Source organism: Nomia melanderi, chromosome 2 (genome assembly GCF_051020985.1).
Source record: "Nomia melanderi isolate GNS246 chromosome 2, iyNomMela1, whole genome shotgun sequence".
Taxonomy (NCBI): Eukaryota; Metazoa; Arthropoda; class Insecta; order Hymenoptera; family Halictidae; genus Nomia; species Nomia melanderi.
Genome location: NC_135000.1, coordinates 29325473 through 29353096, shown reverse-complemented (window position 1 = coordinate 29353096; position 27624 = coordinate 29325473). Strand labels below are relative to the sequence as shown.

The following is a 27624-nucleotide window of genomic DNA, read 5'->3' as shown; positions in this document are numbered from 1 at the left end:
ATTAATCAACAAATGGATCATCGATAAAAATTGTTTCCCCTTTTTCCACGTTCGTACGATCGGAACTATTACATTAATGCATATGCTATGAATTCGTGAAACAGCGTCTTCTATGTAGGAGTGTACATATTTCATATATTTATATATTTATATATTTATATATTTATTTATATATATATATATATATAATAATAATCTTCACTATTATTATTATCACTATATTAACATCGACGTTAGAGCGTTTTCTTAATTACAGTTTCCTAGGGTGTAAAGAAGTCGTCGTTAATTAAGGTCACTGTGAGTTTGCGCAGGCCCAGAAGACGTAATGTCCGCCGAAAGATCGACGAGCGTGAGAAGAATCGACACGCCGTTGGTATCGAGCCAATACTATCGATTGATCGACCGTTTCGATACTTTATTGCAATATTGAAGGGAAACTGAGCAAACCATTGTCGTGCGTTTTTATTTGTCAATCGGCGTTTAATGAGCGCGCTAGGGAAAACAGTTGCCGTCGAAAGGATATCGATTAGCGGTAAATGATTTTCAAAAATCAGAGATAAATGGCAGATCATCTATAGACGGTAAGATGATCGTAATTACGCTTATCCCCACTCCGTCCACGCATTGTCGTTGGATAATGGCTGATCGTGAGTGATATATTTGAATTAGTTGGTCGCGTGTAACCGCCAAGTATTCAAACTTTAAATAATTCCCGGCCGGCAGACGAAATTGTGTTTGAAAAGTGAATGGCATTCGTTGCGCGTCATACTTTAGCCTGTTATCCGGATTATATTTACAAAGAACGATGGAAATTTAGTTTATCCCGCCAAAAGTTGTAACAAGAGTATGCTAGTGGTATTATAAATATTATAATCGTATGAAATATTAGACTTTCCAGATAAACGAACAAAAAACGAGAAATTATCGGAAATCAGAGAATTGAAAAATAAACAATGGGAATTCACTTATTTTCGCCGGTTAACAGGTTAAAAAGCTAGATAGGGAACAGCGCCATCTTTCGTCCCTCCCTTCAACCTATGTTCGCCACCGGAAGTCGCGAACGAAGTCTTGTAGCGTGTAGATAATTTTTCTGCTGCTCGATAGGTAAGAATCATAGAAAATAACGGAAAGTGTAGAACGCGACGTTGAAACGTAACGTGATTCGAACGATGAGAGCTCGACGAGAGAGTACGACGTGAGTCAGTAGAAATACGTGGGAAAGGTGTAAAAAGATATGTGCAAAACTCGTAGTGTTCCTATTGTAAGGTGCGCGTCTAAACGCGCGGGTTTACGCCGTTACAAAAGTCGCTTCGTCATTTTTATACATTACTCCCGGGGGTTGTATATAAATCTGAAACACGCACTCCACCTTGCAGTCACTTTTTTCTTCTCTTTTATAAACGTTAGGTAATTATGTATAATGTTCTACGCCCGATACTTCGTACAAACTCTCCCGACGTCGCTGCCGAGTCACGCGGGATAACGGAAATATTTGAACTTCCCATTTTCCTGTAAACCGTCGATCGCGAGATGCCGCTATCGGCGTGCTTCCTTCAAATCGAACGATTCAAATTCGTACGACTAGTCTCGAAGTAACGTTCATTAGCAAGAGTCACTTTTTCTTTTGTCGTCGAGGTTAACACGTTGACAGCCACGGTGGTCGCTGGTGTCTTGAACTTCGAAATAACTTGGAAACAATTATAATTCATAATTATGTTACATATTATTAGTAAATTAGATAAAATTGATAATATACGTAGATAATATTTCATATATTATACATTATCAGTAAGTGGATAATATTGCAACGTAAGGATTGTAGCAAATAATTAATAATTATTCCTATTTATCTTCTGTTAGGTGTGAGTACATAAAATGTTTTTCGTGGCATTCAACGTGTTAAGCGATAACCTCTTAGTTGGATAGTCCATCTTGCGCAAATAACAATGAAAATCATTTTCGCCATCTTTGTAAAAATTTCAAGGTCATATCAGTCATACCTTCAATTCCAAATTGTCTTGCACGTTTACGGTACTTTATGAACTACAAAAATCATGAACACGATGGTAATTTTGAAATAAAACGATCACTGAAATTCTGATTGTTCGAATATTTCCGTTATCCGTCGCACTTACAGATACTGGCCCTCGTTTGCAGTTAGTCGTTCGGCCGCAGCGACTCCTCATCGAGGGAGGGGAAGTACCGCGTGCCGTGGAACACCGAGAGGATAGAAATATTCTGATTGACGTGGTTCCGGCCGAGACGAGCACCGGAAACGGCGAGTAGGTATTTTTACAAGACATTGGTAATCTCTTAGGCACATTCGATCCATAATAGCGACTGACTTAGTATTTCTGTATACAGACTTGACGAGGCTATAATGGGAACAAAATTATCCAGTCGCTGAAGAACGTCGGCGAGGAACCATCGTACTCGCTGTCAGACGATTGCGTTCAACGTTACCGTGTAAAGGTGAGCGACGGCACTCGAATGGAGGACAAGGTAGCTCGCGACCGAATCGTTCTGTTCCGACTATAATTCTGTTCATGTCGCGGGGAAGCTACGGTACCACACGAGACACTGCTACTTCGAGTGCACGTACGTATATTCAGCGCTCCCGACAGAGTTCCCCTTGTACAAAAACGTTAGTGAAGAAAGAAAAAGGTCTGATGGAAACTCCGTTCCCGGATCCGCGAGCGTTCGAGCACCGAGTAAATACACACTCCGGTTTCTCCTAAGAAGTCCGCGAGTTGTTTTGGCACGTTGAATCCACGCCGTGGATCGATCGCGTCCGCCGCGCGCCGGGAATAAAGGAGTTTCCGTCAACGATCCCGCTATAAAATCGAGGCTTCCGGTGTGTGTACCCCCGTATATCCGCAGAGTCACTTCTCTTTTAGGCACATTAAGACCATGATAATCGACGACTAGTTTCTCGAGCAGTTCGTAAGAAAAAACCACAGTCTTTCAGTAAGTCGAGGGGGCGTGCGTGTGCACGTGCGTCGTGCGTACGGTGCCCGCGTTCGCGCGTGTACGTGTGTTACGGCTTGGCCCGCGTCAGCCGCGGGCAGCCCTCCTTTTGCTAGACCCAGTACTGATTCCTTCTTAGCAGGGGGTTGTTGGTCCTCTGTGTGGTGGCCGATTGGCAAGGCAGGTCCGACGTGTCGAAGCTGCTCCATTCGTCGCCGTCCGCGACGCCGTACGGATACCTGGCCGAGACGTCCACCTCCGAGCCGGTGATGCTCTCCAGGGGACTGAGCGGTATCACTTTGCATTGGGGCAGCGTCGACGTCATGGCGGGCAACACCGGCAGCGGCGTGCTCGCCGCCACGCTGTTGTGATCGTTCGTGAAGCGTTTCAGGTGGGGCGTCGCGGGCATCAGATGATCCGGCGGCCTGGGGAGCGGCATCACGCCGACCGCCGGCGTCGTTTCCGGCTTCTCTTCCTCGGCGTGCTTGTACCTGTTGTGCCTGCACCGGATGGTGACGATCACGACCACGCCGAGCAGGAACACACCCAGCAGCATCCCCAGAATCAGCAGATAGTCGTTGCTCATGTTCGGCGCGATCGCCATTTCACCCTCGTGGCCTACCGGGTCCATGGGCCCTCCCAAGGTGATGTTGTACTCGTCCATGTCTAGCTTCACGCGGAACTCGAACTCCCCGATCGCCGGCTGGAAGATGGAGGCAGCCAGGACGAACGCGAAGCTGTCGATGACGCCGTCGTACTCTAACGTGGGGATCTTCCTGCATACTAGGTAGATCACGCCGGACACCACCTCCTGATGAGAGAACTTCGCCACCTCCTTCTCCCGAGTGCCCCGCTTTTCACCGGAGGACGACGAGCTCCTGATGATCCTCTTTATTTTCCCGTACTTAGGCTTCTTCGTCACCGTGTACACGGGATTGCTGCTCGTCAGCTTCGCCAGGGGCGTGGCGTCCAAGTACTGCAACGTGATCCGCGTCTTCTCGCCGGCCAGCGCTGTCATAGGGTTCATGATCATCAGCGGCACTACCTTGATCTCTATTCTGATGTGTTTCAGCTCGAACCCGCTGAGCCGGGCAGCGAGTTCCAGGCTGTCGTTCGACACGGTCATGTCCGTTTGCATGAACATCACGCTTTTGGAGAGTAGGTCTGTCTGCTTGAAACTGACCGCGGTGCTGTCCCTCACGTACAGCACGCCGTGCTTCGGGTTGCTCGTTACCTCGTAGACAACTAGGTCCTGCCTGGCGTTCGTGTCCAGCTTCACGTTGCTCTCGGAGATCTGCACGACGGTCAGGCCCTGCTGGAGGTTCACCGGACCGGGAACGGTGACGTTCAGTTTGATAGGTAGCACGTAGACGTTGAAGACCTTGTACACCGGCTCGAAACGGCCGTCGCCCACTCGGAAGTAGAAAGAGGCTGCCTGAAGCGGCCCGTTGTGCTCGTACACCAACCGATTCGAGTCGACGTCGTGCTGCGTGAACGTGTTCACCTGGTGCACCTCTGAGATGTTCTCGTTGAACGGCAGCAGCAACAGACGGCCGCACGTGGGACCGGATATCACGTCATACACAATTTCCTCCGGTGGTGTGTCCGGGTCGGTCGTCAGCAGGTCGTTCCTGGTGATCGTTTGGTTCTGATTCTGAACCACCGTGATGGAGGGCTTGTTGGTGATCAGCTTGAACGGCTCGTCGTTCACCGGCTCTATGTTCACAGGGATGCTGGTGTTGCAGAGCAGGATGCGACCGGGAGTCAAGTACAGAGAGAAGTTGATGCGATCCTCGAGAGTGTCCGAGTGGTCGTGGTAGTAAGCGATCTTGCCGCTCTCGATTTGCGGCTGCGAGAACGTCGTCACGTTCAAGTCCGGAACGATCATCACGTGACCGTGGCTCGGCTGGCCTACCAATTTCGAGAGGACCACCGGGTTCGCGATGCCGGCGTGCGTCTGGAGGAACGACACGATTCTAGAGATGTTCATCACTACCGGGGCGGAGCCACCTTCCTCTACCCACACCTTCTTCGCAGAGATGTACCTGTCCAGACCGCCGCTGGAGACGGAGATGTCTATTTGAAATACCTGCAGTGAAGGACACGATAAGGTTAGTGTTATATAATTCACTTATCACTATTAGGTCACTTTTCTTTATTACTGGTAAGATGCTAAGACAAGAATTGCTCAAAGTTAAGCATTTGCAAGAGGAAAATATTTCATCTCAAGCTAAAACTTTTCTTTGTTACTAGTAATCTGCTAAGACTAGAATTGCTCAAAGTTAAGCATTTGTAAGAAAATAATATTTCATCTTAAGCTAAAACCAATTGTCTTTCGTCATTAAGGACTTTTGTGAACATAGGTGATTCGACTAGGGAACGTTGGAATATTTGTTTCCAAAGAATGTCTTTCGCTTGGAAGTTATTCAATAGTTAGTCGATTACACTTAGACTCGCCTGATTGGTTAAGGATTCCGCGAAGTTCGCCTCCACGTCGAACGTGAACGAATCATTGGCGGTCAGGTCCATGAATTGTTTGGTGTGCTCGTAGAATACTTTGCTGTTGTTAACGTCTCTCTGCGTGAACCGGTCGACGTTCAGCCAAGCGCCCTCGTTCGTCTCCATGATGATCTTGCCTAGATGCGGCCCATTTCGCACCGCGTACTTTATCTCCCGCGTCTCGTCCAAGCACCTCGTCAATAACAGTTTGTCTGATATCAGTTTCCTGCTTAGGGGGAACACGTTCAGAGCGGAATTCCGTTCGATGGTCAACCGGACCGGCTTGGTGGCGACCAGCACGTTGTAGGATTCGGACGTGTGCACTCCGTCGCTTAGAACAAAATTGAACTCAGCATCGGATCCATCTGAAAAACCAATCCGTAAAGATGAATTTCTATCACTAACCTTCGGACACTAGCCATTCGTTGGCCAAACTAACTCCGCTAACCGAAAAGCAAAGTTCGATAGAACTATACATAAACCAATCAAGTATCATAGCCCTAAAGTCTCGAGACGTTCGAAGAGCGAAGTTAGCCACCCAGTCGCTAAGAATATACAAGACTCCACGAAGAATGCAGAAGCACTTACTTGTGTGAGTGAAAACAACCTCGGCCAGATCAATCTGTTCCTGCGTGAAGTTGTACACGTCCACCTGCGGTGCTGAACCCAGCGAAATGAAGCCGTTCCTGACGCCAGTCAGGTTGAAGACAATGTCACGAGCCACGGTGTCGTTGTCGATCGCCGCCAAGCTGCCAGGAGTTAAAACGATCGAGCCGCCCTGCCAGACGTTCAGCTTGGTCCTGTTGATCAGCACGGGCAGCTCGTCGTTGACTGGCTCCACGTACACCCAAATGTCGAACGGCTCGCTGGTCTTGTCTCCCGCGACGAGGACCATCTTAAACGAGTCCTTGGAAGACTCGTCGCCGTTGTGCTTGTACAGTATCGTCCCGGCGGTCAGGTGTTTCTGCGAGAACTTCTTCACCTGCGTGTTCTTCGTGGAGTCCAGAACCGTCCCGTGCTTCGGCTTCTCCGTGATCCGGTAGTCCGTCACCTTGCCGGAGTAATAAGGCGTCAGGATGACGAAGCACTTCTCGTCGAGAACGACGCTCTTGCCCTCCACCACGACCAAGCCCTTCGCCTCGACGTACAGCTTCTCCGGGACGATGACGAAGTTCACGCTCAGGTCCCTCAACCAGGTGATACCGTTGGTCGCGTCGACGACGAACTTGTCGTTGGTCTGGTTCATCACGGACTGCACGTAGAACATCCGACCCTCGTTCACCAGCCTCTGGTCGAAGCTCTTCACCGCGTTCCCGATGTAGTCCTCGCGGGTTTCCTCGCTGTGCTCGTCGTGGATCTGCAGCTCGAGGTAGCCGTTCTGCGGCCACTCCTTCAGGAAGTAGACTATCTCGGAGTCCGGTATCTTCGGGTGCATAACCTCCAGGCTCTTCCTGTTCAGCAGGACGCTGGTCGCCTCCTCCACGAACACGGTCTTGTTGTTCTGGACGATCAGCGGCTGCCAGTAGCTCTCGGGGTAGACTTTGATCGAGAACACGCTTTCCGTTTCAGCGCCCTTCGTCGACACCCTGAACCTGAAGTCGTCCTTCGCCAGCGAGCCACCCAGGTGCCTGTACGACACTATCCCGTAGCGCAGGTCCTCCTCGCTGAAGGAGTTCGTCTCGCGGCCGAGCTTCATCAGCAACCCGTGCTTCGGCTTCTCCAGCACCGTGTACTTTATATCCTTGTCCGACGTGTACACGTTCGTCTCAATGTCCAGCTCGCTGGGTTTCAGGGCCACGGATCTGTTGAACTGCACCACCGAGCCGTTGCTCTCCCTCAGCCTCACGTAAGGCGGGCTGGCCTGGATCTCGAGGACGCCGGTCGTGTAGAAGTGTCCGTCGGTGACGCCGAACTCGAACTTCCCGTGGTCCTCGCCCTGGTGCTTGAACAGGATCTGGCCGTCGTTGATGTCCTGCTGACTGAACTCGTACACCTGCACGGTGGGATTGGTCACCCTGTAGATCCTGCTCCTCTGGGTGTCCCCCCTGGTGTAGATCAGCTCGCTGGGCTTCGTGTCGACGTCCTTGTCCACGTACGCTAGGTCCTTGCTGGTCAGCAGCCTCTCGCCCTTCGACACAACGTGGAACACCTTGTCGACCGCTCGCTCCGGCGCGTTGTCGTTCTTCATGGTCATCTCGACGCGGAACAGGCCGACGTACATGAAGTCCACGTCGTCCGTGGCGACCGCGACGAACTGGAACGAGTCCTCGCGCGTCTCCGAGTCGTCGTGGACGTAGTACACCCTCTGGGAGGCGAGTTCCTCGGTGGTGAAGTAGGAGGTGTTGTTGCGCGAGTGGGACTGCGAGTCGTTGGTCACGGTGAGCCAGCCGTGGCGAGGCTCGACGGTCAGGTTGTACATCAGCGAAGTGACCCCGTAGTCTTTCGGATTGGTCCTGTAGATCCTGGCTATCACGCGCGAGCCCTCGTCCACTCGCAGCGTCTCCACGCTGTCCAGAGGCTTCATGTTCTTGCTGAGGTAGTGCCTGAGCTTCAGGTTGGCGTGCAGGTCGACGCACTGCGGGGCGCTCACTTTGAACCTGATCTCGTCCAGGATGGTCGAGTACGCGCGCTTGAACAGACGGTACTTGAGCTGAGCGGTGTCGATGTCCTCTTGGCTGAAGGTGTCCCCGACTTCCAGCTTCCGACTCGAGAGGAACAGGTTGCCGTACCTGGGTCCAGCCTCCAAGGTGAACGTGATCTTGCTGGACGAGGTCACCAACGGGTTCGTCTGGTACCGGAGATTCTGACTGCTGACGACCACCTCGGCGACGTTCGTGAAGTTGATGGGCACTCGCTTAGCCTCTTTCAGTTCCAGGTCTATGAACGTCACCCGGAAGTCGTAGGTGTGCGGAGCGCGGACCTCCCGGACGCTCGCTTGGAACTTGAACTCGTCCTGGTTCGGGCTGCCCTCGTTGTGCAGGTACCTGACGGCGTTCAGCTCGACGTCCCTGCTCGTGAACTGGTCCACGTTCGTCCAGCTGCTCGACGCGTCCCGCATCCTCTGGATCGTGCCGAACTGCGGCGGCGAGACGATGTTGTAGCGTATGTCGATGGTGTTGTCGTCGGAGTTCGTGGTGAACGAGAGGTTCGCCGGAGTCAGGTACGAGAAGGATCGGTGCACCACGACCAGGCCCGTGTTGTGCATCAGTTTGATCTCCAAGGGGTGAGCGGCCACTCTGAGGCTCGCCGGTTTGCTGCTCTCGATACCGTCGCTCACCTGCAGGTCCAGCTTCGCGTTTGGCTTCGCTGTGAGAAGCAAGTTGGAACGGGCACTTCAGTTATCAATGGTTGTCGGTTAAATTATGATTGGCCCTCGAAATGTCGGGGGATGAAAAGGTTTATAGCGAATTCCAGGTTACGAGACGGCCGAACAAGGTAAGCACGTAATTCACCGGTTACATAAATCAACGATTCGGAGTTAATTATGTTTTAATGGTTAATTTAATATTCAATTTAACCTCTTGTGGAAAAGATTTATAATGCTTTCAAAAATCCTCGCTCGCCGGGGATTAAAGTTTCATGAAGCTTTAAAATTAAGCTCATCGTAAATCTCGATATAGGGTATGCTCGGTTTAAAAATTCAGTCGAAAATTACATGCTGTTTCGACGGTTTCAGATTGAACGAGATAACGTTACCGTTCCCACGATGCACGTATGCGATTAACCCCTGCATCAACTCGGCCTGGGTGAAACTGTCGATTTGCCGGGACGGATAAGTCACCCTCTCGACGTAGCCGGCGTCCGCGTCGGTGCGCAGCACGGTGTACACCAGCATGTCCGACGGCGTGTCGGCGTCGACCGCCCAGAACAGCTCCTTCGTCAGGATCTTCCTCGTCCCCTGGGAATGATCGAGCGCTACAGATTACGCCCCCGAAACGCGTCACTCTTCGTGCAGAACTAAAGTCCCGGTAATTATCAATTATTGGACACCTTGATACGCCCCGAGCCGGGGCTGAGAGTCAAATGATTATTCGATGGCTCGTGAAAAATTGAACGCGGACGGAGGACTCTTCGCAGCGAGTTTAAATTATACACGGTGTCCCAGATTTAAAGTGAAGTCTGTCGGTATATATAGCCTCGGTTAAGAAAAAAAGCGTTCCACAAGCACGGGTCGTTTCCTGCTTTAATACGCTATTATGAACAAAAGGTGATACACGAGTTTATTATGCAATATCGTTCAAGCCATCGATTCTTGCCAAAATCATTAGAAATTCTCATTTTACGTTGCACAACATTTTTCTTGTGTCGATCCAAGTTTGCCACGTTAGCTCTTTGCACTCGAGAATATTTTTCTCAACAAATATGCATTAAGAAATACCTTGCATAAATTAAGTAACAGAATTTTATTTCGATGTTCCACGTGTTGATGCATTATATAAAAATTTGATATTGAATTCTAAATATTATCGTTTACACGGGTCAAATCAAATGGCGACTGAGAGGCGCCTCTCGAGTGCAAAGGGTTAATTCTCCGACACCCTGTACAACCGACGGGCAGCGGAGCGAACTTGATCTTCTCCGGTGCCTCGAACTCCGAAAGGGTTAAAGCTCAGTTTTACCGGTCGACGCAAGAATTATTTCATTTAAGAAGATTGCTGCCGGCTTAAGTGGTTAATTAAGGGCAACGTTTCAAGCAACGACTTAAATCGATTCCGCCTACGACCCGGCCGGGCCGTTATCCCCGTCTTCCGCGGGGAACGCGCGCCGGCGAGGGGAAGGGGGGACGGACCGCGACCTCTTCGATTCGCGATTAATTGATTTACCGCGGCTGGTCACGCCTCGCGTCGATCAATTCGCGGCAATTACGTTAACGCGCGGACAAGTCAGGCTGACTGGCACTCGTCATCCGTTCAGCCTAAAAATACCCGAGGTAGAATATCGTTTGCGGTCGAGAAAGTTGTGCGGACTTCGGTACTGCGGTCCGAGGAATTAATTGTCAGCTGATCGCGCGATATTCTTTTGGACGTCTATTCTCAATAGGGCTTTCGTTGTGGTTATTTGCTGTTGGAAGAAATGGCGATGGTGTCTTAGGGATGAATTGATGGATGAATTGAAGGTTCAGTATCTTTGTTGTATATTGTTAACCCCTTGTCTTACAACTTGAGACTCGTGAATATTTTAAATAGAATTTACCAAAGATAAATACTACTCAGTTTCTTTGAATTGCTGTTGGAAGAAAATGGCAATGGTGTCTTAGGGATGTATTGGTGGATGAATTGAAGGTTCAATATCTTAGTTACATTATTAACCCCTTGTCTTACAACTTGTGAGACTCGTGAAGATTTTAAATAGAATTTACCAAACATAAATACTGCTCAGTTTCTTTGAATTGCTGTTAGAAAAAAATGGCAATGGTGTCTTAGGGATGAATTGGTGGATGAATTGAAGGTTCAATGTCTTGGTTATATTATTAACCCCTTGTCTTACAACTTGAGACTCGTGAAGATTTTAAATAGAATTTACCAAACATAAATACTACTCAGTGGCATTGAATTCAAATGAATTATTAATCTTCTGTTATCAATTATTATATGCTAGAGCAAACACAGACGTGAGATATGCATAGAATTTTTATCTCTTCTCGATAAATTATTAGTGACAAGGTTGTCGGATCGATCTCAGTTGAAAATTAAATCACAGGGCAAGGGGTTAATCTTTTCTTCAAACATTCAATGCGAGAACTTATTAGTCACCGGTGAATTAATTACCAATACACCAGTAAATAATCTTTCCACTAATACGGAGGAAAAGCGTTCGGGCAATATATCCGGCGAATGTATTCCAAACAAGTGGACACTCGTTGCGAATTATACGCGTTATTCCGCTGCAAATAGCGCTTGTTGACTGAATGAAGTATTTCCGACCGACAACAATTTATTTGGCTGATTATCATAGATAAATATTTATCCGGAACGATTCGGATAATGACCGACTCCGAAACAGCACTGAATTATGTTATCGCGACGAAAGCACACGAGATTTTACGGAGAAATTGCGGTTTCTGCTCGATTATTCCGAGTTTGCCGATGACAATGGTTCGTTGCTACATATTTCACGAGTAGCAAAGGGGTGGACGACTTAGCGATACATACAGGGAATACGTGTCTCTCGCGTGTACCAAATAATACAAGAATAGTTAACTATCTATCTTTTAAGAGCTCGGATTTTCAACGCAGCCTACCTTAAATCAATAATTATCTTAACACTGGAACTAACACTTCTCGTGCAAATTAGAAACATGCATTTATTAAGATTTCAATTGATTTTAGATTTATTGTTCTTAGAAATCTGGTTCGTCTCTATAAATCTAGAAAATTGTAGCTTCAAAACCAGAGTATTGCCATACACATTCACATAACTGCACAAATCAAAAACCGACTTGAATTATTACTAATGCTTCAAAAATTCAATATCCATCAAACTGACTTCTGTGAATCTATCGTCAAACTGCCAATCAATTTCTCGAAAAAATCGCGAAAGGAGAAATCTGAGATACGTCTCCACTTGCCAGGCAGTTCTAGCGTTAAACAGCGACCGTATCGCAGGCATCTTACCTGAGCCAGTCGCAGCACTTTGGCGGTCGGTATCTCGAGCAGCGGCGGATCATTAACGGGTGTAACGTTGACGTGCAGCGGGAACCTTAGCCGCCCTTGGAGATAGCCGGGCAACGTGTAACCGGCGCCAGCCACCAGTGTCACCTCCAGGACCATGCTGTCCTCCGTGGTTTCGCTGCCGTCGTGCATGTACTGTATCTGTCGCCGGATTTCATCGTAATAATGAGACAATGCGCAACGCCGGTAAACAATGTTCCGCGGGACTTATGAATATGGATGCCGTTGAAGGTGCACGCGACTCTTGAACGCGGTTACGTCCCTTGGAACGCGACTCGAACGAAGGAGACAGCGCCGACGGCTACGGAGGCGACGCGCGGTGCCACCGTTTCAGGAGAAGCTGGCCGAAATTCGTAATTTCACAAGGTTTCCTCGAGACTTGTTATTCCTGTGCTCCTGCGGCCGCTGGATTCGAATATATTATCAGGAATAATACAATACATCCGCGTTCAACACGTAGAATCCAGCGTCGCGGGTGCAAATGTTATTCCCGGGTTGGCTTCCGTGGGAATTTTGATTTTTCGCCGAGATCCTACAATTGTATTATCGAATCCGATAGGATGATGTTACTCTCGAGAGTTAGACCATCTTTGTTATTTTTCCGATTATTCTCTGAGATCGTGTACCTGCATTATAGAGTCTAATACGATGATGTTACTCTCGAGATTTGTTAGTCCATCTTTGTTATTTTTTCCGATTTTTCTCTGACATCTTGTAATTGCATTATAGAGTCTAATACGATGATGTTACTCTCGAGATTTGTTAGTCCATCTTTGTTATTTTTTCCGATTTTTCTATGAGATAGTGTAGTTGCGTTATAGAATCTTATACGGTGATATTATTTTTGAGATTTGTTAGTCCATCTTTGTTATTTTTCCGATTTTTCTGAGATCGTGTAACTGCATTATAGAATCTAATACGGTGATGTTACTCTCGAGAGTTAGACCATCTTTATTATTTTTCCGATTATTCTCTGAGATCGTGTACCTGCATTATACAATCTAATACGGTGATGTTACTCTCGAGATTTGTTAGTCCATCTTCGTTATTTGAACAATTAAATTATTCATTCACAGCTTTGAAGTAGTCGCCATTACGGCACCCGACCGGGTTAATTTCTAGTCCACGAGTCGAGCGTTCAGTTACACGACAACCGCCTCGAGTTTACATATCCAGAGCAAAGAAATCCGACATTCAACGCGTTACCACTAAAAATCCGTCGCACACACGAGAAACCGAATTTCGAGCAGCTCCCCGTCAAACGGCACCGCGCTCGCGTCCGTCCCGCGGCAATATTTGTCCCGCCGCGACTTTATGAAGCCGCGGGATCGAGATGAAACATGGCGGTCGCACGGGCGAGCCTCAAAGTTGCCCCGAGATTTACTCCTTCCCGTGCGACGGTTTATTTACGAGCCGTAGGGCGCGCACGCGATCGAAATTCCCTCCCTTTTTTCCACGCTTAACGAACTAATAAATTCTTTGACACGCCGCGCCGCGCCGCGCCGCGCCGCGGTCGCCTCGTATCTCCCGCGTTTTTAAAGCCGGGCCGGTTTTAAAAATTCCCTTTGCGTCTCCGGCGAGCCACGGCTGCCGGTGAATCATTGCCCGCGTTAAATTCACTGATCCCCGGCCGCCGGTGTCCGCCGTAATTAAAATTAATTGAGGCGAGCTTATAAATCGACGATTAGCATACCGAATCGACGGGGTGCTCGCTTCGACGGGATTTTCGTCAGGGGTGGGAGGTCTCGGAAAAACTTGCAAGGAAAACAGGGGTGGAAGAAGGAAGAGTGGCGGCGGTGGGAGAAAGAAACGAACCTCGGAGGCGAAGCAAGCGTTTAATGGATACGGCGGTCCCGGGACGACGTAAACCCACGAAAAACCATTAATGAGCGGTGGTGGCGTTTATAAATAGAGCACCGTCGCTGGATAAATTGAGTGCAAGTGGAAGAGGAACAGACAACCGTGAGTCCCGGCGACAAGACGCGCGCGGCCCCCCACGGTTCTAAAGTTAGTTCCTCGGGCGGAGGGACTATCTATAGCTCGTTGGTCCTGTGACGGAGTGGAGGACCGCGCGACCTTCCCTTTTCTCCTCTATTTTCTCTTGTGCGATCCGGACGATCGTGGAAGGCGACGTTAGTCAGCCTACGCGTGTTTGTCGAATGCGCGGTTCGTTAGGACTGCCGACGTGATTGGATTTTATTACTTTGTACGAACTCCGCGAGGGGATTTATTGTAACTCGAATTGACTTGTGTTTTAGGCTGTGCGTCGCGAAGTCGACTTAGGGATGACTCGGTAATAGAAGAGGTTCTTGCGTTTCAATCCTTTGCGCTCGTGAGTTTACTACTTTGGACGTTTAATCGATTAGCACCGGATACACCCGTCTACTTGATGTTAAATGTTTTCAGTATTATTCAGTAGCTAGATTTTCATTCGATTATATATATTCCAATACTCGAATTTTCAAGCTACAATTCTCGCGATTTCTATAAATAAACATGTTCTAGAGCCAATAGAACAAAGCGTAGAATAAACGTCCGTAAGTCCATTAATGAAATTTAATATTTAGACGGATGTAATATTTAATATTTAAAATATATATTCTATATATTCTTATACTCGATTATATATATTCTAATACTCGAATGTTAAAGCTACAATTCTCGCGATTTCTATAAATAAACATGTTCTAGAGCCAATAGAACAAAGCGTAGAATAAACGTCCGTAAGTCCATTAATGAAATTTAGTATTTAGACGGATGTAATATTTAATATTTAAAATATATATTCTATATATTCTAATACTCGAACGTTAGCTACAATCTTCGCGATTTCTATAAATAAACACGTTCTAGAGCCAATAGAACAAAGCGTAGAATAAATCGATTTACGTCCGTAAGTCCATTAATAAAATTTAATATTTGGACAGATGTAATATCTAATATTTAAAGTATTTCAAATATTAAACTTTGCCATTCTACTTTATCAGATCAACGAGCAACAAGAGCCAACCTCACCAGTGCAGAAGGTTCACGCTCGGAAGGGAAGGAAAACTCGACGACGCCCTCGTGGATGATTAGTTAGCGGCGACGATCATTAGCCATTGTTCGATGCGAGATAGCCGTGACGCGGCCGCAGGGCACCCTCGTAATTTTATTCCGGCCGGGGGCCGGTGTCGTGAATTCGGCGGGCAGCATGTGTTTCGGCGGATGGGTATTACCTTATCTCGATTAATGTCTTGGAGAGTGAAGGAGTGCTCTGTCCTGGTCGTTAGGAGGTCCAGGGCCAGGGTGCCATACGTGGGCGGTGTAACCACGGTGAAGATAACGCCGTCCTCTTCCACCCCATATTTAGCGATGTCTAATACCATGGCAATGTTATCGCTCGTCACCAGCACGTGCTCACCCTCGGACACGAGCACCGGGCTCACCGAGAGTATCTCCAGGTCCACGGGTAAATTCGCCTTCGAGTGAACCTGCGGAATTCCCAGACCGAAAATCTGTGAGCGAGGGACGCTGGGCTGCGAGGCTCTCTGGCAGAAGGGGATGCTGATGCACGGATATAGCTCCGTTTCGGGACGGCAATGTAATCTTCCCGGTTATAACCGGGAACCGGTTGGACAATCGTCTCACATCGGTTACGAAGAAGGAAGTTACGCGAGGATTGGGGATGTTAACGCTAGAACCACCGGGTAGAAATCACCAATTCCTAAGTTCTTTTACAGTGATTGTTAACACTTAGCGAACCGAAAGAGATCTCCCACTTTTCACTTAGCAACGTATTGCCTTTTAGTCTGTCTACTTTTTGCTGTGGTTGTTTAGTAAGTCTTGAAGTGGGATTATTTGCAACTCATCAAATATAGTTCTTGTTTTTATGAAACAAAGGTTTTAATCATATTAATTGTAAGAGTGCAGTTGAAGATAATGGGAGAGGTTGTAGTTATGTTCTTTTCAGTCGTTTGCCTAAGTGTTAAGGTACAGACGCTTGTTTAAGGAATGATTAAAGCTGACTTAGTGATATGTAGACTGGAGTACAGGCCAATTGGAATTCTAATGAATTCATGTTTATATTTAGTAAGTTTTAGAAAGACTGTTTTCGGTAGTTCTAGTGTTAGCGGTTGTCAGTGTGTTAACCGGTTAGCTGAGATTGGCGATGAATGATGTTTCGTGTTACCAGTGTTTGTTGTTCAAATTGCAATTTCGTCGAGAACTGCATTCGTAGATTTCACGAATAACAAGAATGTAAATAATTATTATAGAGGCTGTACACCAAATTTAGACGCACGTTTCTCGCAGCTAACCGATCGAACGTTGCAATTTCTTTTAAGGATAACTAAGGATACTTTCCGCATAGTTCCATTATTTCATCGGCACACCACTAAATTTCAAAATATCGGACTCCGACGGAAAGTTCCTTTTCTCGCGATACCAGCTGCTTTGAAGTAACTTTTTCCTTTAGAAATCACGACGTGTCGTTAAAAGCGGGGTTGGACATTCCAGCTCCAGGTCTCAGGTGTCTCCCTCCGGCCTCTGCGCCCGGCTGGCCGAAAAGTCTGCCGGTTTCCCGGTTCAGCGCAGCGATACGCGAATAAATAAATAGACCGAAGTATGACGGAAAGTTGTTAAATGAAACGGGTAGCAGTTTAGCCAAGTTGCCCGGGAACAGAGCGAAACTGGTCGGCGAACTTCCGTGGAGAGCACGGGGAGAGACTTTTCGGCCCTGGCTGCGACACGAAGCTGGTCCAACCGATCGAAGTTTGCCCGCGGGAGCTGCAGAGTCGTGATCGTGTCCCCCTCGATCATGCGGTATCTCAATATCCAGGAATTTCTCAATTGCCAATTAATTTATTTCCCGAGGCTCGAGGATCGTGAAACATGCAGAAGCTAAACTCGACTGTCTGGACCACGGATATTCTTACCGAAATAGTTTCTTCGAGATTTTGGGATTGCCGAATCAGTAATCATTCTTATGATGATTTTGAATAGGATTCTAGATTCAGGACAAGCACAAATGAGTCATATCGAAAAATGCGGTTAAGTCGATTTCTCGATGTATTCTGATCTAAGTTTCGATGGAAGGAATAATATTTTTAGTTATTACTTTAACTAGTAAGTCACTCATCAAAACTCCCATGCAAAAACAATTTTCTTATAAAGAAACTAAAGAGTGAAGATTCTTAACGATTACACTACTTATATCTCATGGATCCAATAAAACTTCGACACGTCACTAAGAAAACGAATGCTCAAGATTACATTAAACATTGTTACCATTATTCAGGTGGTAGTCAATGTTAAAGGATTTCTTCTCGGTCAGAAAGCCCTTCGTTCCACAGATCCTACGTCGCAGAATCATTTCAGAAGGCAGACCATTAATTTCAATTTTTCCTTCCTAGACTTAACCGCTTGTTCCGACGACTCAAACATCGCTGGACTCTTTCGGATGCGAATGAAATATTATCCTCCCGTCAGCCATTATTACTTCACAGAAAACAGAATATACCCGCAACGTTTCAATTGTCCCAGAAATTATTAACAGTAGAATAGGCATATCGATCACAGTCGAGAAATAAATCAGAGGTTAACTCGTTCCTCGATAGAACCCCGAGACACGCTTAGGAACTGAAGTTTCCCAAGAAACTCCAAACTGTAAATACTCGTATCGCGACTGCTTTCCGGATCTAGGCGTATCAGAGCCAATTAGTTTACGTCTCGAGAATCTTCTTGGAAAATCTGTTAACCCCGTTCCCTTATCCATTCGCAGGCCTCCCGCGGACAGGACTCTCGAGCGGAGCCGCGAACTGCAGAGGCTCGGGGGCCAGAGCGATCGTTCAATATTTGCCTTGTAATCCTCGGCGTAGTTCGGCTTGGTGCACGACGGTTGATCGCAGTCGCACTTGAACGAGGTGACACCCAGCTGGGAGCAAACGGCGCCGGCGACGCAGGGCTCCTCCTCGACGCACGGGAACCCCCAAACACAGCCGACCACGATCCCCTGGCTGATCTTCACGTCCGGCAGGCCCAGCTCCTTGTTGTCCAGCTGCATGTTCCGCAAGCAACCCTTGTAGCTCAGATCGCCGGACTTCAGGCCCTTGCCCAACGCTCTGGCGCGTTTGTTCAGCTCGGTGCCGCCGATGTAGAGGGTGTCCGCCAAGTCCAGGTAACGATTGCCGCCCGACGGCAGGCTGATCGTTTTCTCCTGGCGGTCCACCGTGATCCCGATTCCGCTCGGGTTGAAATCGACGAGCACCCGGTGCCACTTGCCGTCGGCGACCGGCGCGCCGTGTATCAACTCCGTCGGCCCGTTCCCTTTGTTCATCAGCAGACGTATTTTACCCTCGAACAACTCGATCCCGAGGTAATCGGCGTACGACGATTGCCCGGTGTTGTAGAGCAGCAGCCCGCTCGTGGCGGCCGTCTTCAACTCGAACTCCCATCTGCGACACACGACGGGGTTGGGGGTGAAAATTGGAAGGACGACGTAGCCGGACGGCCGTTCTCTGGACAGACCTCGATAACTTAGACAGTATCAGCGATAGAAAAAATACTTTAGATAGAAGTTGTAAAGTATAGAGCTGAACACATGGTGGTTATAGTTATGTTGTAGGATGCTACGAAGTTCCTTTTTGACAATGGATGTCTTGCCCTTCGGTTTGAAGGTTATATAAATAGAGGAAGGTCATTTGCAGACAATTTATATACTGGACTTTAGATAGAAGTTGCTAGGTATAGAGCTGAACACATGGCGATTATAGTTATGTTGTAGGATGCTACGAAGTTCCTTTTTGACAATGGATGTCTTGCCCTTCGGTTTGAAGGTTATATTAATAGAGTAAGGTCATTGATTTGCATACAATTTTGATATATGACTTCAGATAGAAGTTGCAAGGTATAGAGCTGAACACACGGTGGTTATACTTTTGTTATAGGATGTTACGAAGTTTCTTTTTGACAATGAATATCTTGCGTTTTGGTGTGAAGGTTATATAAATAGAGGAAGGTCATTTATTGCTGACAATTTATATACTGGACTTTGGATAAAAGTTGTAAGGTATAGAGCTGAACACATGGTGGTTATAGTTTTGTTATAGGATGTTACGAAGTCTCTTTTTGACAATGGATATCTTGTAGTTTGAAGGTTCTATAAATAGGGGAAGGTCATGTGCAGAAAATGTTGACGTTTCAAATAAAAATCATCTTGTATAGCAGAAACTACTTAGCTACATTGGAAACTTTCAATTTTCCTTATACAAATAGTCAATTTCGTGCACAGACGCTACGTTATTATAATACCTACAATCGACGCGTCAAGTATTGTGCCAGGTCGCCTCTACGAATTTCTTTCCGCTTGTTATCTGTGTCACGGTATGTTTCGCCGGTGGGTAAACTCGAAACACTTCCGTTCCATTAAGGGTTAAGCTTCCCCAGCGTTGTGTAACCAATACGAATCGCGACTCGCCGTTGAAAAATCGATGACGTCGCCCCGGCGTTTCCCTTGTTAGCCAACTTGTTACCCCCTTTTGCATCGGCGGCGCCAGGGGAAGAGCCGGCTCGGTCCGTGTTCACCGGACGGGACGAGGGGCTGCCGGGTGCCGGGTATTAGGGAGTAACGTTAAAACTCTGTAACAACGCCGCCGGGGTATTCGCGATCGAGTTAGAATTTCGCAGTTGACTTCTTCGCCGGGTCGCGACTATCCTATGAATGGACCCGTTAAACCGTTAACGGAGCGTTAGCGGAATTCGGAGTTTCTTAACTGTTCGGCTCGAATTACCTGGCCGTTTGCATCTTTCGCCGCCCCCGCCGCTCGCCGCGGAGCGGCAAAGTTCGTGGCTGTTACGCGCGAAACGTGACTCCAAATTGATTTAGCCGCGTTAAACGCGTCGGCGCCGGCACGTAAGCCCGGATACGTGTTTTATTGTCGGCTCGTTGCCGATGTTTATGCGTGTATCGGATTGATGGGAGGGTTACCGTGTGCCGCGGCTACGGGGACGCGCGAGCGAACCGATTCACGGGGTTACGGGTTTAGTTGATCGATCGCGCGATCTTCTTTTTGTCATTCCGTTGCGCTCCGGCGAATCCATTTTTCGTCGCCTTGTTCATCCGCTCGACGGTAAGCGGCGCTTGTGAAACACCGAGTATCTTTATTTTACACACAAAAACCTGGGAACTGTAAATTCCGGGGTGACTATCCTATTCGCTCTTGTCGACTGTTGATACTCATTTATCCGAGAGCTTATCATTCATCGTATTAATCGATTCACGGAACGATTCGATGTTTCCTGTGACCTCTGTCCATAGTAACGCGACAAAGTTTCATTGTCACGATTAAATTCCTGTTATATCAAGCGACGTTCCGTTTAATGTCGTTGTAGCTATCGGCTAATTAAATTCGCGGATGTACGTAAGCGTCCGTGCTCTAATTGTTAGCCGAATGATACCCCATTATATTAATCGTAATCGTATCTTCTTAATTACCGCACTTAACACCGAAACTGCCGGACGGGTCGAATCGACCCTCGGAGCTTTTATTTTGCGTGTATTTAAATTAGGCGTTTTTGCGAGAGATTCTATTAAATTCGTATTTGCAAAATTCTTGAATCTCAAGGAACGTGTTTTAATATTGATAAAGAATTGGAACTGTCATTCTAATTGCTCGGTAGTGTTAGTGTTAATTCGTAGTACGTGAACGCTGGTCCTTGAACACGTTTGTTCGAGATCGAAGGTGACGACGATAAATCTGCTTCCTCGCGATCGAAGTTCGTTGATCAATCTTCCGCTCGGACACGGATCGGTCGGCGTGTTTACATTTTCCGGTAACAAGACTTGCACGGAAACACAAAAAAAAACAGATAAACAATCGCGCGACGAAAATTGTTATCGATGCCGACGGGGCGAGGGCTGGGTAAGCGATTGGTGTCGATAATCGGGAATACGTGTCTTGTTTCCCCGAGCGTGTCTGCGTTTAATATACGGTTGCCCGCGTATTATATATGTGCCGCAAAAAGTTCGAACGCGAGTCCGTTAACGAGCGAGCGCGCGGATATTGAAACGCGTAATTAACCGTGCGGCAAGTACACGGATTTTCGATCCCCTAATACACGTGTCCCTCCCGTGCGCGCTGAAAATAATAACTTCTAATTATCGCCGAATGACATTTCACCGGGCACAATGTATGTACACATTGTACATTCGAAGCGCGTCGATTATGTGGAAACGCGAATCCATCCATGGGGAACCGATAATCGGAGTTTAAACTGGACAATTCCTACAGTTTCTCTGCTTTTGTCATGACTGTTTTATTCACCTTCAGTCATCGGCGTTTCGTGTGTCAATGAAACATGCGGCGAACTTGGATTATCTTTTGTTCGGAGATTGGTGGTTTATGAAATACTTTTGATTAAAAGCTGCAAGATCAATGGTTCAACGATTCATTAGATGTTCGTGCGGATTGAAATTTTCGAGATAATTAGAACAGAAGTACTACGAATAATATAAGTAATATAAGCTTGAAAATAGAATTTAATTAACACGTTGAATGCCATGGAGGTCACCGGTGACACCCGACCAAATCGAATTACTATAGTTCACTCAATGAAACGATGATTATATGAAAAAATTTCTATATTACAAATAACGCTACATAATACAGTGACATTCAGCTAGATGAACGTGGAGTAGTAATAACGTAATTCGATCGAATGATTTAATATATTTTTTTCCATTCTGTGTATTTTCCTCTGTGAAATCGCGCGGCGTTCAACGTGTTAAATTGATTTATTTTTTGGTAAAACGTATGTAGAACATGGTGTTCCCTAAGCAATGTTATGAAAGGGATTATTGAATGTTTTATATGTTTTTCCATGAATTTTTAGTAATTGCGTATTTCGAAGTCTCTCATGGATGCATCGAAGTGCAGTCTATTTATCACTAATTCCCGCGAGAATTCTGACATTGTAGCGATTAAGTCTCATCAAAGCCTCGTTGTAACACCGATAATTGCAGTTTCAGGGTCAGCTGTCAGAGGTACAAAAGGCTCGTGACTGGCCAGCATCCCGTCATGAATCATACCCTAACGAGGTCCCGGAAAACCTCTATGGTCCCGGATTTCCGGGTAAGAAAAAGCGCGGAGTTCCCGGTCGACCATGTAATTAGACGTAACGGTCGAGGTCCCAGGCGCAAATGCGGTGAAAAACTGCCGCGAAAACACGCCGGATTAATGGCCGCCTCGTCGAAGTTCCAAACGACGTAAGTGGAAGGGGGGGTCGGTCGGGTCAGCGACGGAAATTGCGTTGCCCTGTAGGACCGATCGCGATTAACGCCTTGTTTACGTTCTAGGTGGCTGGTCGGCGAATGGGTCTAAATCTTTGATGAAAGACTGTGACGTCGACGGAGAGAGCTCGATGATTATAGGGAAAAGGGCGCCGTCCGACGATTTCAATGGGGTTGAAGCACATTGACCGTGTAGCTTTTGAAATATTTGTAAAAATGTCTCACGAACGAAGCAGTCGAGTCTGAATATAATACAGTAATTTATACACTTTAACCCCTTGCACTCCAGGAGTTTTTCACCGGAAATATTCAATATTTTCTAACGAGATACAGACAACATTTTCTTAGATTGAATTAAGAAATCTCACGTGCGTCGAGGAAGAGAACTATTTTCAATATTTCGTACCTCGATGCATACAAGGTTTAATATTAAATACCAGAGTTTACAGTTTTGCTGTGTCAAATCATTTGGTGTCTTAGAGGCGCCTCTGGAGTGCAAGGGTTTAATATTGCGAGTTTGGTAATTGCGAATTCTAAGGGTTGTTTTATCTTGATACATCTTTCTGTTGATTAGACATTCAAAGATGAGGGAATATACAATGATTAAACTCACAATATTAAGCTCGACAAATTACTGTATCACAATCTGTACACATTCACTTTAGACTTACGGAACCCGTTAATTACACTACTTTTTTCGAATATTATTTAGCAAGAGTTTCAGTCGAGTTCGACGGATGCTAATTTCTACAATCTATATAAACATAGTCTTCTAGGAACGCTAAAGTGTAGAACAGTGTCCGTAAATCTATTGTTAAATAACCGTACATTCTCTCTAGTTCATTCGCATCTTCGCCATTCAGGTGTAAACCGGTCCTAGAGACAAACATATTTCAACCGCCATCTCGAAAATGAAAACCAAACGTTCGCCACAATGTACACTTCCACCCCATCGAGAACACTGGACAACACCCATTCCCGTACAATCACGAGCTGCTTCCATCAACCGGTTCCTTTCTCGAATGGAAGTTGTTTACCCTGGACAGCAATGATTTTCGAAACGGTACGCAAACACTGAGTCAAAGCGGACGATGAGGCTAGCATTGTTCCGACGCCGTTCCTGACCAGCGCAACAGGTACCGTACAGTTTACTGTCTGAAGCCCGCCTCGAATTAAGAATCGCGGCGGGCTGTTCAGGGGCAGGGGGGTTGGCGATGGTGGTGGCTTTTAATTTCCGAAAGACAAAGGATTCCGAGGGACCGCGGCGGTAGCCTCTCCGCGACGCTTCGGCGAGCGAGGAAACTCCGTCTCGTTATCCGGAGCCGGATAACGGGGTTTACAGTGCTCGCGGGAACCGGGTCGCGTTCGTTGCGCCGCACCCACCCCACCCCCTCCTCCCACCCCAACAATTATGAAAAGTAATTCCGCCGCGCCCCGCGATTATTACAGTTTCGAAAGTACACAACCGCGGCGTCGCCATAATTAATGGCGTGGCCGTAACGCTCAACTTTCGGCCCGAGGGGTGTGTTACCCTTCATTCCACATCGATTTCCCGCACGGCCAAGCCGCAATTATACCGACGCCGTTTTCAAAGCGGCGCGCAGCGGTCCATTTCACCGATTTACCTGGTCGGAACGAAAACAGGTGTACGTCCCGGATTTTGTTAAACGATACGTGACAATGCTGCGCGACAGTCGTTATCGATATTATTGTGTAATACACGATAAATATAGAATATCGATGGTATTAAGGACATCAAAATATCAGTCCGGTAATATTCATTTGAGATTCGAGCGTTGAATGTGCTTTTACAGTTTTATATAGAAAAATTGTGTATTCAGCTGGTTATGTTAGGAGTAAATAATAGTAGTAATGTTATAGGTAATATTATATAATGATGATGGATTTTATAGCATATAGTAAATGCATATGCATATTCTATATTTTCGATTATGCAATTAGTAAATTCAGATTGGTGAATCTGATTTGCAAGAGGGTGAATTTGAAGTGGAAAATCTATATGCACTTATATAGGGTATCGTACGCGTAGAATAAAAGACCAGTAATAATATAATCAGCGGTAATGCGTCTCTGATAACAGTTAATTATACAATAATCGCTGCGCAACTTGCTCGATTTCCCAAACACTATATCGCGGGACCGGTTCCCCGCTGTATTTACCATTAAACGCGATTAATCGTAATTAATTATTATTGATAATCGACGATATTTCCTCACCTCGGCCGCCCCTCCATCCCACCCCGGCGACATAATTATCGGGCCGCGCGAATCGTTGATCCCGGCCATTGTTCGCGAATTCATTGTCACCGCCGCCGTCGAGATTTCTCGCCAAAAGTGTTCCGTATCGTTTCCGCGGCACAATATCACGTTCCAATTAGTTCGGATAATACGAGCATCGTCGCCGATTCTATTTTCCTTTTCATTCCCCGCTGCCACGCCGGATTTTTCATGCTGCACCGAAAAAGCTGCCAATTAAAATCGGTTGAAAAGCGGCCGTCGAGCCGGACTTACCGTTAGAACTACCGAGCGTTTAATATAGTTAACACGTAACCCGTATAAAAATCCTAGCGACCGTTTGGGCCAATATTGTCGGTTGCTTCAATCCATTCTTCAAACTTTATAAAATCATTTCGAATATTTAACACGTTCAAGGCATCGATAGCCGGAGAAACACGAAAACAGCGATCCGCCATTTTGTCGGACGCAGTGGCTCTAGGTTTTTCGTGCTTCGCGTCGGAGAGGATCCTTTTTTTCCGGGGAAAATTACCGAAGATGGCGGAATGTTTGCAAAGTTCGTACAAGGGAATGTTTTCAAGGGAGCCGTGTTATGAGGCGAGCGAATTCCATCGATAAGTGGATTAATATGGGAATTATTGAATCGTTTGTTTGGTGAATATCAAATTCTCTAATGCGTATCTGTGCACCGACGATCGTACAGTTTAACGCATAATGGATATTTTAAATATGTAATCAGTATATTGAATCGTAAGGATATGATATTCAGGCATTTGATTAACCGATGATTGGCAGCAAATTGTTTTATTCCTCGTTTAATGCGATAGTATGAAGTGGTTGATTATATGGAATGGAATTACGGAACAACATTCAATCGCTGTTTATCCTTTCTTCTCAAGTGCAACGTTTCACACGATGCACGCAAAATCCGAATACACGAAACGTCCAAAATCTTAATGCTTTTCGTACAACAAACGCTATTTTTCACTGCAATTGTCTCTGCATTGCAATTTCACTGCGTTAGACGTTATACGGCGTGCATGTATATACTCTCTGTTAAGGGTTAAAATCGGCGTGCGCTGAGAAGGTTCCCTTGTAGGATCACGAAGAAAATCCTCAGCGAGAGACGCCCCTCACCCCGCCTCTTCCCGCGAACAACGCGGAGTAGTTTGTACGGCGGATCCTCGACCCCTCGTATCGGTTTGTATTCACAAGGAGGTCCTTACCGAGCGAAAGGGCGGCCGGTTCTTAAGCGGCGACGGGGAACGCGCTCGCGGAGTTCCCGAACGGCGATATCCCGCGGGAGCGTCGTTAAAGCGGGCACGAAAAGCTCCGAACAACAACCGTAATCGCGTTACGACGGTAGACGTTCCGCTAATGGTTGCAACGAGCTCTCGTTACGTCCTCGACGGGGCGGCACTTTGATCCCACTTTTCAGAATAACAAAGACTTCCGAGCCGGAGGATGGACGTTCGACGGGAATCATAATGGTGAACCCTTCCGCCCGTTCCGCCGCCTACACCCCCTTTCCGACCGCCTATCGCGTAGCTTATCTTCTTCGCGGCACGAAGGAAAAACGATGTTTGCGAGATTAATGACGTTCGACGAGCGTAACCGCGAAGCGTCGCCCGAGCCCTGTATCGAATAAATATTGAAAGACGCGGCGGACCGCTCTCCAGGCATCGATCCGATGCAGTTCATGATAAACTCATCCGCACGGGCGTCTCGGTAATTGTGAGACGGGAAGGGATGGTCTTAGGGGAATCGGGATTACGGTTTTGAGGTTAGCACGTATGGAAGTTGTCTTTTTGAGAAACAAAATGTTTTCTTTTGAATGTCGTTGGATTCTCTGATGAAATAAGTTCAATAAGGTCAATAACTACTCGATCGGCAGGGTTTTCGGCAGTGAGTTCGTTACGAGTTAACAAGTTGCTCAGCAATGAAATTCCTTGTGCTCAGAAGTATGAACTTTACGCGATGCACCCATTGCACATTGATTCTAGATTTAGGTCGCCGCATACGCGAGCTCCGAGAAATTAGCACTTCGGTACAGTCGACTCTGAATGTAAATCAAATTCAGTTTTTAAATTAGAGTCTGCGGTTTTCGTCGTTGCGCAAGTTTCCGAAAGAGCTCGAGGAACAAACGAAACGCATCAGATTCGATAACGTGGTCCTGTCGGAACAGAAAAATAATTATTATCGTCACGAACACGGAACATGTACGGCGAACAAATCTTACCCTCAAAGAACGGGCGGGCAGAAAACAATTATTCCCGGCTGGCGGGCCGGGACCGGAAACAATAACGAAACCCGGCGGCTGTCGTCGAATTCAATTCCTCGCGATTCGTATGCGAGTCCCGTCCGCCGCGTGTATCCCGTTAAATACTGTTTCATTAACAACCGACCGGAAGGCAGCGAAACTTTCGTTCCGTCGCGCCCGCGCTACAATTTCCTTCAATTCATCGAGCGTAACTATGGCGGACGGACCGTGGCGCAGGATTCGGCAATGGCGCTCGCGTCGAACCTGTTCGCGCGTTGTTCCAACGCGTTGACTGCCGTGGGTCACCGATGACCGGGGCTTCGAAATTACCGAAGAACATTTATGTTAACAAAACGGATGTCGAATAAATATAGTTAACGCGAGCAGCTAGCCAGCAGTGTAATACGAGTACTATGATACCGAATTATTAACAACGTGTCAGAAAATGAATTCTCATTGGAAAATGAAGAACTTTTTAAAAATTTATTGTGGAGTTAAATATAGGCATCTTAACCCTCTGTAGGCCCATGTAACTTTGAAGTCGCATATCAATTTATTGGCAGCTTGCCGATTTATTTCATTTTGTACGGTGAAATGGGGAATAAAATTAAGTAATCAGTTAACTTCAACTTTTATACGTATTTCAGGCGTGACAGTTCAACGTCATTGTAACTTGAAAGTTAGAAAATATATTCGTCTGATGA

At 46.8% G+C, this 27624-nt stretch overlaps 2 protein-coding genes across 3 annotated transcripts in view; one reads left to right on the top strand and one right to left on the bottom strand.

Annotated features, from left to right (window-relative positions):
• Positions 1 to 2523: 2523 nt before the first annotated feature.
• Positions 2524 to 27624, bottom strand: part of kon (chondroitin sulfate proteoglycan 4-like protein) — a 133089-nt gene continuing 107988 nt past the window's right edge. The window contains exons 6-12 of the mRNA XM_076365014.1: positions 17977 to 18571; positions 15356 to 15610; positions 12081 to 12278; positions 9163 to 9364; positions 6055 to 8772; positions 5425 to 5831; positions 2524 to 5056 (exon numbers count right to left, since the gene is read on the bottom strand). Coding sequence (XP_076221129.1) covers positions 3080 to 5056; positions 5425 to 5831; positions 6055 to 8772; positions 9163 to 9364; positions 12081 to 12278; positions 15356 to 15610; positions 17977 to 18571 — 6352 coding nt within the window. The 3' untranslated portion in view covers positions 2524 to 3079. The remainder of the gene's footprint in view (positions 5057 to 5424; positions 5832 to 6054; positions 8773 to 9162; positions 9365 to 12080; positions 12279 to 15355; positions 15611 to 17976; positions 18572 to 27624) is intronic.
• Positions 9305 to 22733, top strand: LOC143174273 (uncharacterized). Of its 2 annotated transcripts, none has more exons than XM_076365017.1 (4): positions 9305 to 9434; positions 15125 to 15826; positions 22138 to 22380; positions 22471 to 22733. In XM_076365017.1, the coding sequence occupies exons 2-4, from the start codon at positions 15681 to 15683 to the stop codon at positions 22493 to 22495; spliced, it is 414 nt and encodes a 137-aa protein (XP_076221132.1). In that variant the 5' UTR covers positions 9305 to 9434; positions 15125 to 15680; the 3' UTR covers positions 22496 to 22733. The 2 variants fall into 2 exon arrangements, with proteins under 2 accessions (XP_076221132.1, XP_076221133.1); XM_076365018.1 differs by lacking the exon at positions 9305 to 9434 and adding an exon at positions 14389 to 14469.

What these genes read in the sequence shown, in the direction of transcription:
- LOC143174273 (XM_076365017.1), top strand. Translation starts at nt 15,681, where the DNA reads ATGCTGATGCACGGATATAGCTCCGTTTCGGGACGGCAATGTAATCTT. An exon ending in GTTAACGCTAGAACCACCGG is followed by an intron (nt 15,827 to 22,137) that starts GTAGAAATCACC and finishes CGATAATTGCAG; the next exon opens with TTTCAGGGTCAGCTGTCAGA. An exon ending in TCGTCGAAGTTCCAAACGAC is followed by an intron (nt 22,381 to 22,470) that starts GTAAGTGGAAGG and finishes TTTACGTTCTAG; the next exon opens with GTGGCTGGTCGGCGAATGGG.